Raw genomic sequence first — 16,759 nt, 5'->3', positions numbered from 1 at the left:
ACTGGATGGATTTATTTCATGTTGTGAGTCAGTAGACACTCAGGTTACCCAAATAAATGTTAAAAAACAATGTAAAGTGGATTTTTCATAATATGTCTCCTTTAATGGGAGAAAAATACCTGAGGCGGAGTAACGTTTAATTTTCATGATCAGCATAGAATGAAGTCCAGCTGAGTGGACAGCTGATCAATTATGATTTTCTCCTAAACTAAAATCAATATTTGGAAGTTTTCACAATAACATTTGAGTTACATCAGCCATCTTGAACTTACAGCTGCTGACCAGTGGATGACAGTGGATGAGCTGACTTCCACTGGAGTGTCTGATGTGAAACAATCCCATTAAAAACCAGTGCATTTAGGGCCGGTGGTGACGCAGTGCGGGCGCCCCATGTATGGAGGCTGTGTAGTCCTTCAAGCGGGCGGCCCTTTCTCCTTTCCTGCATATCATTCCCCACTCTCTCTCTCCCTGATGTCAGACTCTATCCACTGTCATATCTCTCCAATAAAGACCCAAAACGCCCCCCAAAAGATAAATCTTAAAACCAGTTGCATTTAGTAGAAAACAGCTTTTGAATGGATGTCCACTGCAGTGCCCAGTATGAGTGAAAGGGTTAATGAACACATGAATGAATGAAGGAGCAGGAGGCAGGTCTGGTGGGTCAGCTTGCTACAACTTTAATCCAAACATTTCTCTGCATATTCAATACATCATCATCGTCATCCTCTACGTAGCTCACTCTCATATCTCTAAACAATTTTAACAAAATAAGTCTAGTAGCACGTCATTCGATAACATTTTATTTTACAATTCTCTCTCTGTACTGTAGTGTTTATTTCTCTTTAAACATCAGGAATATTTGTTCGTATTTATTTTAATGTTTTTTTAATTTTTTTTTTAAACACAAGGAGACAAGACAGAGTACACGAACGATGACAAGCACTGCTGCTCGAGAGTCCAGCGTGTGAGCCGACACATACTTCCCCCGCTCACACACACACAGGAACCTTTACATGATGTATAAACATTTCTGCAGAGGCATGACGTGATCGGAGTTTGATCTGATGAGGGCGCCAGAGGTCACTCCATTAGAGAAAAAATGGATGCCTTTTATCAGCTGGATGACAAAAGTCTGACTTCTTACATCTTCCTGAGATTCTGTCCTGGTTTTGTAAGCGCCTTCACCCTAAACGTACGGCGAGAAGAAATCTGCAAACAAGCCGACATCGAGGTTAAAAATGAAGGATTTCAAAAAATAAATAAATAAATCAGAACTTTTTCATGTCATGAGATTTAGCATGCTTGCTAACATTGACCTCCTAGTACGGCCTGAGCAATGCTAACGTTAGCATAGCCTCTCTCAGACATGAGGCCCTTAAGATATTTCTAGCGCAGATGTAACTGTACACTCAACTCCTGATTTATTCAATTACTTTTTAATTGACTTCTAAAGAGTTTGAATTCAATTTGTGAATAAATGTGATTCTTTTTACTTCAATTCTCAGTCACTAAATTTCATTTTTTCTTATTTTTGAAAAGCAGATAGCTCCCTCTGGTGGTTAAATGAGAGTATTGCGCCATAATTTTTTGTCTCATCGATTTAAATTGTTTGAATTTGTGCGCTATCATTGCATCCTATCCTATCCTATCATTGTTTATAGCCAGAAGTTCTTCAGATATTTTGGTCCGACTCTAAACAACAATTAACAGACTTGCCTGCCACAAAACAAGAAAAACTGTAGGGTCAAACTTTAAATTTAAGAATCATACAATATAGCTCAACTCTAGGTCCACTCACTCGATATTTTCAGAGCTTTTTACCTCGGTCTCTTAGGCCTTGTTAGCAGGTATCGTTAGCTTAGCTCTTAAATAGCTCTAAAAAGCTCCAGGCGTCCAGTTGTTGTTCTCTCAAACTCCAGACACTTGCAGGCCTCTAACAGTGTGTGTGTGTGTGTAACAGAGAAAGTGTGTGCGGTTGTGCGTGTCTGCCCACACACGTACACAAACTGTGGTGTTAGTTACATCAGAGGCACTTTGACCCCCTTTTTTTCTGTGCCCCAAAATTTACAAAAAAAAAAAAAATTAACAGAAAATAAAATACATTTTAATTTTAATTCTTTTAATAATTTGGCTTCAAGTTTCAACCCCGACCTTCAAAATCTCCCCTGAAAAACAAAAACAAGGTAACAGAGAAAACGCCATGTCAGACCTTCAACATGGCCGACTTAAACCAGAACAGAACAGAGCAGGACTTCCTGAAAACCCGCCTCAGTGTGAACACCTCCCAACAAGACCCGGGTCCGGATTTAAACAGAACACTGATCCAGATCATCGGAGGCACAGTTTGTGCTTCATAAGTGCTCAAACACTCCAGATTTACATCGACTGTGAAGGCGGCATCATTAAGAGTTCATGTTTGAATGTCGATAAGACTTTGTTTCAACGGCAAACCAAGAAAAAGTGTCGAGAGTCTTATATTGTTCCTATCGCGCCTAGTTTAAGGTCAACAGGGTCACAGGGACCAAACACAGGGGGAGATGAGAAGTGGACCCCTTAAAAACCCTCAAAAGTCCCAGAAAAACCAACGCTGAAGGGTTACCTCAGAGGTCACTTTGAGAAAACAATCTACTATGAATCAATTTGACCTAACATGTACCGACAAATCAAGTGTATAGGACGCATTTTTAATACATTTTTTTAATCTAAAAAGGTGACAACATTCTACACACCAGTGCGACTTATTTCACGTATATAACAGTATCACAATCGAGCGACTTGTAAATGTTTTTCTTGCTGGGACTTTTGTTTTTGTTGCCGTGGTATCCAAACAGATGATGCAGATATTCGTTGTATTGGGACAACCGACAGGACGCTTTCAGAGGCGTTACTGTTGCAGTCTTTCCTCTGCTTCAGTGGTGCAGATTTCTAAACAAATTAGTGAATTACGTCAAAGTCATCGTCACACTGATGGACGTATACCGTCTGGAAGAGTCGGCATATCTATCAAATTGGTAAGAGATCATTTTACAGATGATTAATAAATTTGATTTGAAGAATATTCTGAGTAAAATGAAAGCTGAGAAGAAGAAAAAGAAGAGAAAACGTTGTGGGTCTTTGCCTGTTGAAGTTGAAACAGACTGATGAAGCCCAGTGAAACCAGTTTAAACCAGTTCTGACTGAGTGTCAGGTGTGTATCAGAAAGAGTGCAGACCTGAACGTTTTCAGGGATTAATCTGGATCATGTTGGTGACCGGTCTGAGGCTGCTGGGAGGTGTTGCATTCACTTACATCCCGTTCGTTTGACGATCAGGACGAGTGTAAACGTCACCTCTGGCTGTTTTTTTCTTTTTTCATGTGGAAGCTCGGCCTGCTGCTTCATCACCCAGAATTCAGCAAGAGAGACGAAAAAACAAAAAAACAAACAAAAAAAAAAGCCCCCACCACAGCTGAGAGAGAGAGCCGAGGATAAAAACGACAACAAAACATCCCTCACACACAGAAAAAAACAAAATAAACCAAGAAGTATCTGATCCTCTGTAGAAACCACAACCTTTATATTCCCTCTACAATTATGTACAATTAGACTTTATACAAGTAAAGCAGTGACGCTCTCCGCACAGCACTCTGTATGTGCGTGTGTGTGTGAGTGTGTGTGTGTGTTAGAGAGTGTGTGTGTGTGTGTGAGAGTGTGTGTCTTAAGTGGAGCTGCTCTTGGAGAGGTTGGGGTAGAGGACGGCTGCCGTCACGGCGACCATCACTGCGATGACCGGCATCCAGGAACTCCAGCCGCTCTGTGGAGATAGAGAGAGAGAGAGAGAGAGAGGGGGAGAGAGAGGGAGTGAGAGAGAGAGAGAGATAGAGATAGAGAGAGATAGAGAGAGAGACAGAGAGAGGGAGAGAGAGTGAGAGAGAGAGAGATAGAGAGAGACAGAGAGAGATAGTGAGATAGAGAGAGAGAAAGTGAGATAGAGAGAGAGAAAGTGAGAGAGAGAGAGAGGGACGACAGCGACGAGGAAAGAGAAAAAAGTTATTCTGAAAGTCATGTCTGAATTTTTAACTCGACGAGTCCTGAAGACTGAAATCAGGAGAGAGTAAGAGAGAGAAAAGGAATAAGAGGAAGAAGAGCGAGGGACAGACGGCAGAAAATAAAATCATAAAAAAGACCCTGAAGTCAGAAAGATTCCGTTTTTAATCCGTAAGGGAGACGATGTTGTTTTATATAAAGGGTGAAGGCACATGAACACTTACATCTGCAGGTTAGGATTGTTATGAATTTTAAGGTCACATATTATACAGCAAGGTGTAAAGTCTGTGAAGGCTAATGCTGCATTCATGTGATGTCAAACTAATTGGAAAAAAGGGTTTCCAGGTTGGACAATGCAGGAGAAAGCATTGCTTGAGTCAGAACTAGAGGTGATTTCTAAACGTTTAAACGCTAAACAGCGGTGCATTTACAAGAGGGATGTACGGACAGTGGACCTTATCGCTCCCTCTCTCTCTGCTGACTCTGGATTTTGCTGTCTTATCTCTCCGCAGGAGTCGAGAGGGAAGTTTTCTTTAAACGGGAGTTTTGTTATCTTGCACGGAGCCGTGAGGTTTCTCTCTCTCCGCAGCAATTTTATGAATAAATGAAAAATTAAATAAAAACAGGTCGGAAATATACTTGGGCGGGTATCGTCTATGTGCGGGCAACACTGCATTTATTTAACAAGCTGGCCGCTGCCGTGCACCCCCCCTTAACGTTTAAATGTTTTAAGGCCCACCGTGATAACGTTTAGCAATTTGGTCAGTTTTGCACACACCTAGTCGGAACACCTTGAAGTTGGAAACTCTGGAAAGAATTTGGGGCTCTACTTGCCGACCTGATGTCAAATTTGTCATCAACATGGCGGGCGATGTAAGAAACTTTTTTTTAAATCATGATTCAACTTTTTGAGTTTAAACTCTCTAACTGTGACGTTCCACACATCTTTCTCTGAGCATCCATGTTGTTGTTTGTTAGCAATCTGACTTTTAGAACTAGATGCACATGATCACACTCAAGTCAGAAGAACGACTTCCCCACTCGGAAACCGGGACCATCCAAGGAGCCCCTGAATGCAGCATTTTATCAGATAGTTCTGCTGAGACACTAAGTATTTTCTGCTGCAGGAGTTTCATGTTCAGGAAGTCTATCTAACGGAGAATCTTAATTTTACGGCAGCAGTATGATTCAAAAATTTAGTTTAACGGTGGAGAAGAATACAGGTTGATAATCCCCAAAACAACATAAAAAGGAAAACGACTTCAAAGCTGAATCAAACTAAAATCTTTTTAGACTTCAGGAGAAGGAGAGGAGGAAATAAAGAAAACAAAGGTCAAAAAAAAAAAAAAACATAAGTAGAAGCAGCAAAGTAAAGGAGGCAGCAGAGCCTACCTGAGTAGAAAAGCAGAATAAAGTTACAGACCAGTTTCCCTTCACAGCAAACGACTGGGAACACTGGTCACATCATTCTCAAATCAACGGACGAGCAGCAAACACAACAAACACAACACAGGACAAACATGATGGACACAAAGATGAGTGATTTTTTAAAAAAAAACAGAAGAAGAAGAAATCAGGTTGAGTGTCTGAAAGGAAACGATCAAAAACCTGAGGTGAGAAAAAAGCTGATGAAAACAAAAACAGAAAATAACTCCGATTAAGCTGCGGACGAGATGCAAAAGATGGAAAGAAAAAGTTTAAAGAAACCACAAACCTTTCCTCATGAGATGATTAAATCAATAATATGTAAATAAATAAGAGGGTAAAATACGATGAAAAAGAAGCGTCAACACCCTGCGAGTGAGAGGAAGCTGTGAAGAGACAAAGATGAATGAAGGACGAAGAGTTAGAGACTTTAGGATGTGAAGATGAGTGCTCGCTTGACCTTTTAAAGGAATACCTTTACGTTTCAGATTTATGTCAGAGAGAAACATATCTGCATGTTTTTCTGTGCACAAAGACGGCTGGTGTTAACTTTAATGTTGTTCATTAGATGTTTAAATCCTTCATATAGAGGCAGTGTCTCTACACGGCACGCATATTATCTTAGCATAAGGCAGAGTGCTCAGAACAGGCTGTTTCTGTAGCTTTAAATATGTAAATGAGCTGTGTCTGACCACGCCCCCTCCCTGGAAGGGCGTGGGTGTCTCGGGCTTTCTCGCTCCGTGTCCTATTGTTTACGGTGACAAGGCAGACTCAGAGGGCAGAACAAACACCTAGGTGTGGGAGTGTCACCCACCTGGGGGAGGGGCTACTGCCCTTTGTGATGTCATGAAGGGAAACTCACCATACGGCCTGTTTGAGCACACATTTTCTGAAAAGTGGAGCAGGCAAAAGACGGAGAGGATGGACTTTTATCATCATTGGGGGGTTTGTAGACAAACTAGGGACACATATTAGAGTTAGAGGAACATGGTGAAGTGGATTTTACAGAATATGTGACCTTTAAATTGTATGTATTTTTACAGCTTATGTAGGGGCGGGCATTACAAATTAGATAAGGCTATATATACTCAACTGTGTGGCAGTGGTTTACCAGTCCACACCTACAAAAATAAACATTAAAAAAATAAATAAGGGCTTAATCTGAGCCAGGCCAATATATCTATACATGTTCTATTGGAAGCTGTTCCTATATCTGATTCTTTGGTTGATGATATGTAAGCAGTACGGACTCTCACTTTGAGGTTCAGAATTAGTTTCAGGAAGAAAAACAAAACAATATGTGAACAACATACGAGAGAAATAAGCCTCTTATGTGCATTTCAGCTCAGAAATAGAACCAAAAAACATGTGTAGTTTGTGTCTTTCTTCAGTTCATAGTAACACAGAACTTTTAGCGCGTGTGCCACCTTCATGTTTCCATGACGATGTAAAAAAAAAAAAAAAAGTGTTGTTGAAATGAGGTATCCCTTTAAATGGACGTTGAGTTGCTGAGGAGGAGCCCGTCCCTTCAAAGAGTGAGTTAAGAGTTAACCGCAGCAGAGCAGACGCAGGAGACATGTGACTGACGAACAAACGACAGACACTCATGCAGTTAGAGCTGAACGCTGACACAGAGCACCTCGATGAAGACGATGATGAGGATGATGAAGATACTCAGTCGAGGAGGAGAGAGCAGGAGGTGAAGAAAGTGTGGAGCTGATCAGAATTCAGGGTTCATTAACTTTCAACGCTTCACCTTTACATCAGAGCAGTTTATACTAAACTTTTAAAATGAACTCTAATGACCCCACACTGATCCTCCTCTCATATCTGTTATTGTTCTTTCAAAGGACTCAAATACATGTTGTCTATTTCATACACACTACAACATAAATCCACCTTCCCTTACTGACTTGTATGAACACTTTTTCCTTTTTATGTCCTGGTGGTTTTACATTTGTCTGTGTTTCATAGTTTTTAAATTAATATTAAGTTTGATTGTAGGTCATTTTGGTCAACTTGTTGTTAAATGTGTTTTCTAAATAAATTGAAAATACATCAAGTTCTCTTAGCCTAACCCCTAATTTCCAGTTGTGTGTTCGGTCCATCTCCGCTATCCAATGCGTGTGCTTCCACTGGCTCTGCTGCGCTGCATCTCAGCCCCGGCAGCAGATCTATTTTTGCTGGATGCCGGGGCACAACTCATCAATTTACCAAAGAGCAGATCGAGCCAAATGACAAATTTATGTTTGAAATACGGAATTGTTCTCAGACTAGTATACGCACCTCGGTTATTGATCACACAGGGGCTTTAGTTCTCAGCTTTGACTGAAGCCTCAAAGATAAAATAAACAAGGTTGACATCTTTGTTTTGATGCTGGCTGTGACTGAGGTTTCTCATGAGGATGAGGAAACGTGAGGCTTATGACCGAAACAACATAAAACACTCCGTTTTGAAGGTTGAGAACAATGACTTATGTGTGTATTTGTATGATATTATAACTACTTTTATGAGGAGTGCTGGAGGTTAATGGTCGTACTATTGGTTCAGATTTGGTAAAAGAAGACAGCGTGGGGTCAAACTCTCCATTTTTTAACTTAATTCTGATTCCAGCAAACGGGTCCTTTTCTATGCTGACGCCCTGAATTCTTCAAAGATCAGCACCACGTTTTCACCTCCGTTATCTTTCCTTCCACAGATGAAGCAAAAATGGAGACAACAGAGACGAGGCAAAAAAGAGAAAGAAAGAGGCAGACTGATGTCATGTCGGTGTGTACCTTTCTACCACAACTGGCCGAAACACCAGTAGAGCAGAGCCAGGACAAGGCCAATGAATATGGCTTGGACAGGCTGCAATATGGATGGCTAGAGGGGAGGAAGGGGGGAGGGGAGGGAGAAGAGGGATAAGAAGAAATCAGCCGGCAAATCAACGAAAAAACCAACATGGAGGATGGAGCAGCTACAGCGAGGGGAGGGGGAGGAGGGAGGGGGGAGAGCCACAGAGAGAGAGAAAGAGAGAAAGAGAGAGAGAGAGGGGGGGGGGATTATAGGACGGCAGGTTTGTATAAAGTCAGCCCTTTCTACAAAGCAACACCGCCATCCCTACACGATCGAAAGCAACATTCACCAAACACCACAGAAGAAGAACGACCCGTCAGCCGGCTTGTTCCTGTTGGGTAGAAACTCATTAACTTTTTCTGCACCAGGACGTCTCATCAGCGTGTTTTATACCCGCTGCTGCCTGAAGACGATGACAGTTGGGTGTTGAAATCTGAATCTAAAACCAAAATAAATCAACTATTCCTTCAAGCAGCATGGTGCCGCTACATGACGAGCTGTTCCTGGTGTAGATAAATAATCGACTCAATGGATCGGTCGTGAGGTTTTTAGAATTTGTGAAGTATTTTCATAGTTTGGTCCGTCATTATAATATAGAAAAGCCGCCCCCTCCCCGCAACAAAAGCATCGGCACATACAAAAGATACATTTGTCAATAAGCAACTTTATTCATAAAAAGTAGCAGAGATAATCACTCCCATGATTCCCCGCCAGCCTTGACGTCATCTTTTGTTATTGTTTTGATTGAGAGCCCCCTGGCGGCGGATTTTACAAACTGTGCGTGTAAGTCCAAACTAGTTTTAGTCCATGTAAGTGTGGTGCAACCAATTGTAGTCTCCATTTTAAACTCTTAACCCTGACTTTCACACAAACGGTATACCACCCGTGCTGGTCACCACATTCTGGCGTCTGACGTCTTTTCATTCAAGTCCCGAGACCCCAGTTTTAGACTCAAGTAATGACGGACCAAACTATGAAAATAAGCCCAAAGTTGTAAGAAAATCTTAACACCCTTATCAAACTGTGACTCTGGATCAGGGGTATCAAATCTGTAAAGCTCTGTAGAAACAAAACCCTCAAATCAAGACCAAAACCCACCAAAACCCGTAGAAGAAGAAGAGCTGGAGACAGACAGAGAAAAGAGGAGAAGAAGAGAAGAGGGATAACAGAGGAGAAGGAGGCTGCTCCGCCTCGCTGGTTGTGTTTCCTGTAGTTCTCACAGCGACAGAAACAAACTAACAGACGTTATTCATCAGCTGAGGAGAAAGAGGCAGGTGAGACGATGATGTCACAGGAGGTCACCTGAGCTGGAAGTGCTCGGAGGAAGTTCATCATTATTGACCTCCAGTGTAGTAAAAATAAAACAGCGTCTGTGTAAATCGATCTCCTGTCATCAGAACGATCTTCACTGATGAGGCTGCTCGATTAGTGCAAAAATCATTATCATGGAGAAGTTGATTGATTTGGATTTTCAAAATCAAGCAATAAATAAAAATATACAAGTGACAAATCTATAAATATATACAGGGGCGCCAGTAGCAAAGTGGTTAGTGCACGCACCCCATGTACGGAGGCTGTGGTCCTCCAAGCGGGCGACCTGGGTTCGAATCCGACCCGTGATTCCCGAGTCATTCCACTCTCACTCTCCGATTTCTGACTCAGCGTAAAAAGCCCGGGGTGCAGAAAACAGGTCGGTATCGAACCGGGGCCGCCCGCTAGGAGAACCAGAGCCTCTGTACATGTGGCGCACATATTAACCACTACGCTAAGGGTGCCCCTTCACTATATTTCCGAGGTAGGTGTGATGTGTCCTGTTGTAGCAAAAATATAACAAACACTTGTCGAACCAACAGGAGTGTAAAGTTCTTGATTTCTGAGATCCGTTAAAATAACAAAGCTTTGGTTTCTAGAGTTACATTAGCAAGTTATCAGGGGGGATGGTGTCAGTGAAGTGAAGTGTTGAGTGGGTTAGAAAATCCCAGACCACCTCAGTGTCCTGAGGACGACCTGCTGCGTCCCTGCTTCAATCTTTAGAATCAATAAATTAGTAAATAACGTCAAGAAATCAAAAACATTTAAAGCTGAGGGAACACAAAAGTACAGATTACAGCACAAATATTCCATTAAGTCTTTGGGCTGATTGTGTGTGTGTGTGTGTGTGTATGTGTGTGTGTGTGTGTGTGTGTGTGTACACTCACAGAGCTGGTCTTGTCCTGCAGCAGCTTCAGGTTGCTCCTGCACTGCTCCAGCTCCTGGTGGATGTTCAGCTTCTCCTTCTCTGTCCTCTCGTAGCGCTGACGGAGGTCCAACAGCTGGGACTGTGTGTCTTCATACTGCGCACACACAAACACAAACACACACACACGCAAAAACACCATTAAGTAAGTAAGTTCTATACATTTTCAGGTCATGGGAATAAATAAAGTAGTTACCTAGTTCAATGAATCGTGTAAATGTACATGTAAAGTATGAGTTCCTGTGTCTATGTGTGTGTGTGTGTGTGTACGTACCTCTCTCTGCAGTGTGTGTGTGTGGGCCTGGGCCTGGTCCAGCTGGCTCTTCAGCCGGCCTGCGTCCTGCAGGTGTTGGTTCTCCAGAGAACCCAGTTTGTCCTGCAGAACCCCCTCCCGCTTCTCCAGAGACTCCAGACTGCTGCTGAGGACCTGACTCTGCTCCCTGGTGCTGCAACACACACACACACACACACACACACACACACACACACACAAACATGTCAGTGAAATATAGCCAACTCTAAAGGCCTTTGCACACTGAGTCCAATTATTATTATTTATTGCGTTGTTTTTATTTGGTTTTATATTTTGCTGTGTTGACTGATTTTTTTAAATTCGTTTTGGTTCATGTTCTATGGTGATGTTGTCCTTGTGTTTCTTGTCTTCTGTGTGCTCCTGTTGCAATGCAACTTGTCCCTTATGGGACAATTAAGAATCTGAATCAGTTTGGGTCTCCAGACCTCGTCTTCTCCTTTACTTTATCTTTTGTTCTGATTGCTGACTGGTGGTGCAACAGATCACAGCAGTGAATAGTGAGCTGCTGCTGACATCTGCAAGTTTTACTGGATTCTTGTGAAACACAGATTTATAGGAGGTGCTGCCAGTGGTGCTCGCACTTCATTGGAACTAGTAAAAAACAAACAAAGCTGAAGCTCAGATAAAACTTGCTGAGCCTTCAGTTCCGACGAGAACATTCATGGATGTTTCTCTCGGTGGAGAACAGACGGAGCAGAGCGCTGCGGTCAGAGAACCTGCTGACGCCTCGGTCTGCTTCAGACAGCTGTCAGTCAGCTGTCGCCCCCTCATCCTGTTCCGACTCAATCAGCTGGACGCCACATTTCCTCAGGCCCTTCTTATCCTCCATCCGTCCTTCCTTCCTTCCTTTTAATGCTGAACTTCAAACTCTGAGCCCGACAAGACGCAAGGAGTCAGCGATCCTGTCAGGCATCTGGAGCCAGAATTAATCATCCTCATCACAGCTTTCACAAAGACTTCTAGCCAAAGTGTCCACTGATTCTCAATTTGACATTTATTCCTAATAATTTAGATGCAATTAATGCCTTATCTTTTTCTTTTTTTCACTTAGTTTTGTGACTCAAATATAGAGTGAAAGCGATCCCTGAAAAATCTTCATGACTGTTTCCCATGCAGATGACGTCACCTCCCAAAAGTGACTTTATGCTGGCTGGATAAAAGAACAAACTGTGTGTGTTTGCATGTGTGTACCTGCTGAGCTCAGTCTCCAGGCGTTGCAGTTTTTCGTTGAGAGCTTTCCGTTCAGATCTCAGGCCATCACAGTCCTCCTGCAGAGTCGTGCACCGCTGTTGCAACGTGACACACTCCACTGACAGACAGAAAGGAGGAGAAAAAAAAAAGAGTCATGACTTTAATAAACGAGGAATTAAAAGACTTTTACCTTGATTCAGCAACAAAAAAAGAAACACAAGAACCCTCAAGAACCCTCTCTGTGCTCACCCTGCAGCTGGCTGGCCGAGCTCTGCTGCTGTTGAGAGATGGCCTCCTCCTGCATCAGCCTGACCTCATCCTCGTACTTGCTCCACCTCCAGTGCTCCAGCTCAGACCGAACGATGCCCAGGTCGGCCTGCAGGACGGCGATCTCTCGCTCCCTCTCTGCCGCGGTGGCCTCCATAGTGTGCCGCAGGACAAGAATCTAACACAGAAAAGCACAACTCATGAAGTAAGACAGTGATGTCATGCGACTCATATTTACTGTTAACAGTCAGAAAGTTTCAGTCTGTGAGAGGAGGACGTCTGGTTTATTTGTGAGCAGGGAGGAGTCAGTTTATTCAGAGATACAAGGAGCTGGACAGGCAGTAGTGTAGGGAGGAATCAATGGAGAGAAGAGAGAATTAGAGGGGAATCATGAACGGGACAAGAGACTATCAGAATGAGTTATGGGGCTATGACGGGGAGGTGGGAGAGGAGGAGTCGGGGGGAGTGAGAGCACTCTCAGAAGGAATCAAATTGGAGTTAGATTGGGTCCAAAAGTCTGAGAGGGAGTAACTAAGGATGTCAGGAGGAGTTTGTAGAAATAAAAAAAATTGTTTTCAGGAGTCAGAAGGTAAGAATCAGGAGTTTCACCTCCTCCTGTGCGGAGTAGAGCTCCTCTCTTGTGGTGCAGATGGTGCTCTCCCTCTGCTCCCTCAGTGCCTCCATGTCGGCCTGCAGCTTCCCAAGCTGAGCTGAAACACAAACAGAGACAAAAAAACATGATGAGAAGTGAGGTGAGAGCAAGGTGTATCGATCTGTCCTGCATTGTTGTGTTAGCATGCTAATGTTAGCGCTCTTAAGTTAGCTCGTAGCTTCACATCGCATGAACATTTTCACAGAATGAGCGTGATCTAAAAACTCTTACATGACATCCAAATAATCAGTGAGTATGTTCTTCTTCTTCTTCTCTCTAGTCCTTGACTAAAACAGCTTTTATACACAAGGGGAGGAGCCGGCCGTCCCGTCCATGTAAACACGACTCTGACAACAACACAGCCAGCGGGACTCGAGCTTCTCACTCATTGTAGACAGTCATGACTCAGAGACACATTTACAGATGTTTTTTTTAAACGTGTGTGTACATACTCTGCAGGTACTGGATCTGTTTGGTTGACTCTTCGGTCTGTTGAGTGTTACTCCTCCTCTCGTCCTCCAGCAGGGCTGCAGACGCACACAAAGACAGTCACATACATTAAATCAGAATTTACTGCATTAAATCCTGAGGCAATGGGGTCACATAAAAGCTACTCATGCTCCCCCAAGGTGCATGGAGAGTGAAATGCTTGAAGAGGTCTAAAAGCTCCAGCAACACTTGTAGTATGAAGATCAACTTTATTAACTTTAATAGACCGACGTGTTTCGGCTTGTGGCCTTCATCGGGGTCATGACCCTCAGTTGCTGGGAGTATTTTTTGTAGCTTAAAAAAAGGAAATTTCTCAATATTGGAAGCCTGGGACTTCTATTTTCTTCTTGTTGCTGCGACATGGAAACAGGTATTGATAATATGTCATTTCTAAGTTTAAACTTCTTGTATCGGGACGACCCTGTGACACGGGTCTAAAGTTAGGCGTGTTGATAATCTTACTGATAAAGATGCACATTGAGATTATTATTTTAATAACATTTTCTCAAAAAATTCAGAAATAATTTTAGAGAGGGAGGGGATTCTGTGAAACCGATTGTTACCTTGTAGCTCCAGACATCTCTGCTTGCCGGTGTTGGCTAAGTCCTGGGCCTCTAGCAGCTCTCTGTGGAGATGGTGGATGACCTGCTCCGTGTCTCCAGGCTCCAGACCGGCCCGATGCAGCTCGGCTACACACACGCACACGCACACACCACACAGAGAGTACAGTCGTTTTTTCTTTAGTGAATAAAACTCTTAAGACTGAATGAAAAAGGCATTTTGAAGCACATGTAGCCAATAACAGACTCTCACAGCTCCCCCTACTGGACAGTTAGATGTATTTCTGAATCTGATAAATACCACGACTACAAAGCAGAGACGAGCAGCCTTTGTTACCTTTGAGCAGAGCGACTCTGTTCTGGGGTTCATTCAGCTCCTGGTCGTCCATGTTACCGTCTGAAACACAAACACACGTTTAAAATTAATTTAGGAATAAAGTCACAAGTGCTTTTAATTGCAAGAAAACTTTGTTAACAGACAACATTAATTATTTCACTCAGTGTTTCAAGCTCCCACAGATTATTTATGCATGTGTCTGATCTTAAAAACTGAAGTTATTAAATCTAAATATGATGTTCAGTTCTACTTTTCATGATTACAGAGTTTATGATCTTCATTTAACAAATTCTGACTTCAACTCTTTTCAAAGGGAAGTTACTAAAATTTAAAGGCAGTTGAATTGAAAATGAAAAACCGAGATATGAAAAAAGTTACAGACTGAATCACTTAAAGAGAAGCTAAAACATTCTGATTAAAACGTGTGTTGGGGGGCTGATGGCGCAGTGGTTGGTGCACGCGCCCCATGTGCTCCTGGCGGTCGGCTCAGGTTCAAATCCGACTTGTGGCTCCTTTCCTTTCCTGCATGACATTCCCCACTCTCTCTCTCTCCCTGATTTCTGCCTCTATCCACTGTCCTATTGCTCCAATAAAGGCACAAAAAGCCCAAATCTTAAAAAACAGTGTGTGTGTGCCTGTGTGTGTGGACTGACCTGACGTGTCGTCACTGCTGCGGTCTTTGCTGGGACTCAGAGTGTCTGACATGTCGGACTCTTTGGCATCCATCTGATTCCCTGTGGACACAAACACACACACACGTTAGTGAAATGGGACAAAAACGGAAAATCGTGTGTGCACACTAACACACACACACACACACACACCATTGTGTGATGGACTGATTGGATTTTTTCGGTGCGTGAGGCACAGCAGGGATCAGGAGGTGAAACAGAAACAACAAAAACAGCAGTTTGAAACTGTTTTGTTCCATTAATGTGATGTTACTGTTTTTATGCATGTTCTCTTTAATCTATCTCTCTGTGAGCAGGAGCAGGAAAAATGATACAAAAAATACAAAAAACAATCTGAGCCCGAGCATATTGTGTGTCCACAAAGAATCCAAAGGATGACAAACATTCAGACCTCTAATGACAAAAAAAGCAGAGGTCAAAGGTCAGAGAATACTACAGGGTCTCCATGTCAGCAGTTCTGCTCTTTGTCACAACTTCTTAACAAAAAGTCGGTAAGCGTAACTCAAGCATCAAACAGCTTTGGTACAAAATATGATTATCAAGGAGTAATCAGATGTTTAATTTAACCACTGCAATGCCTTTACGTTTAAAAACATGTGAGGGTTTGTGTGTCCTCTACCTTTGAGCCGATCAGGGCTGGCCAGGATGTCATCGTCTTCTTCTTCTTCAGCCGTCTGGTTGTTCTGTAGGTGAGCGTCCATCACTTCTATAAACACACAAACATACACAAACATGAGGACTTCTATTTTAGTTTATAAGACTCAGATGAGAAGTGTTTTTGCTTGTAGCTATGTTGAGCTCTTACCATCAAAGTTGGCCAGTTTGTGGATTGAAGAACTGACCGTCTCCTTCAACTGTTTGACAGCTGCAGCGAGAAAAAGGAAACACACGTCGAATCAGTGAGTCTCAACAGCTTGTTTGAACTTATAAAAAAAAACAGAAATGTGAAAATCTGTCCTGAACTCTGCAACATAATCCCGTCTCAATGCAACAACCAGAAGTCAGACAGCCAACGGCTCGTTTGGAGTTATTATCATGCCTGGTTAGTGTTTCATCTCGTTCATCAGACGAGGTCTGGAGACCCACTCAATTCTGAGTAGCCGGTCTGAAACGCCATTGCTCCTAGCTACCATACTGTATGTGCATATTGCACCTCGCTGACGCCGAGCCCTAATTTCTGAGGACGTGCACAACCAAGACTCCAAACCACCGCAGGATACTCCAGGCTGATGTTGTGCCAATTTCACCACCCACAAAGAATAACCACACAACGGCGCAACGCAGCCTCATGAACTGTGATAAGTGGAGCGACACAAACACATATCAGTGATCATGAGAAAGTACTCACAACAGAGTGGGCCAATAACCTAACATAAGTATTAATGAGGCTTTTATTGTTGATATCAGCGGCTCCTGCAATCATCCTAAAACATGCACAAACCCAAACCAAACTCATTTCAATTCAAAGCTTTTAAAAAAAACATCTAAAGCCGAACAGTCGACACAAACGTACATCTCCAAGCTGCAAAGAAGAGATGTCTACTGTTCCATGTTTTACTGTTTTGAGATGTCCAGTTATCAATGTGTATCTCAAACTGCAGTAACTTCAATAATACCAGCTTTTAAGATGTCTGCACCCACTGGAGACAGACGGAACAGAAGACTTCTACAAGCTACAAATATAAACGAGTGGTGTCGTCTGAGTGGTGCAGAAACTACTAGAAAGACCTCTAG

At 42.7% G+C, this 16,759-nt stretch overlaps 1 protein-coding gene across 11 annotated transcripts in view; it reads right to left on the bottom strand.

Moving 5' to 3' along the window:
• Positions 1-654: 654 nt before the first annotated feature.
• slmapa (sarcolemma associated protein a) overlaps positions 655-16,759 on the bottom strand; it is a 66,574-nt gene continuing 50,469 nt past the window's right edge. For 9 of the 11 annotated variants that reach the window (XM_061041787.1, XM_061041788.1, XM_061041785.1 and 6 more), the window contains 12 exons: positions 15,831-15,890; positions 15,645-15,731; positions 14,987-15,067; positions 14,334-14,393; positions 14,000-14,125; positions 13,400-13,474; positions 12,905-13,005; positions 12,278-12,473; positions 12,029-12,146; positions 10,799-10,970; positions 10,487-10,621; positions 655-3,791 (listed from right to left, as the gene is read on the bottom strand). In XM_061041787.1, coding sequence (XP_060897770.1) covers positions 3,696-3,791; positions 10,487-10,621; positions 10,799-10,970; positions 12,029-12,146; positions 12,278-12,473; positions 12,905-13,005; positions 13,400-13,474; positions 14,000-14,125; positions 14,334-14,393; positions 14,987-15,067; positions 15,645-15,731; positions 15,831-15,890 — 1,307 coding nt within the window. In that variant the 3' untranslated portion in view covers positions 655-3,695. Of the gene's footprint in view, positions 3,792-8,227; positions 8,316-10,486; positions 10,622-10,798; positions 10,971-12,028; positions 12,147-12,277; positions 12,474-12,904; positions 13,006-13,399; positions 13,475-13,999; positions 14,126-14,333; positions 14,394-14,986; positions 15,068-15,644; positions 15,732-15,830; positions 15,891-16,759 lie in introns of all 11 variants that reach the window. The other 2 variants (XM_061041784.1, XM_061041789.1) reach the window with 1 other exon arrangement.

The sequence above is a fragment of the Labrus mixtus genome, chromosome 7 (genome assembly GCF_963584025.1).
Source record: "Labrus mixtus chromosome 7, fLabMix1.1, whole genome shotgun sequence".
Classification (NCBI taxonomy): domain Eukaryota; kingdom Metazoa; phylum Chordata; class Actinopteri; order Labriformes; family Labridae; genus Labrus; species Labrus mixtus.
The sequence above is the reverse complement of the archived record's forward strand: the minus strand, read 5'-3'. Positions and strand labels throughout refer to the sequence as shown.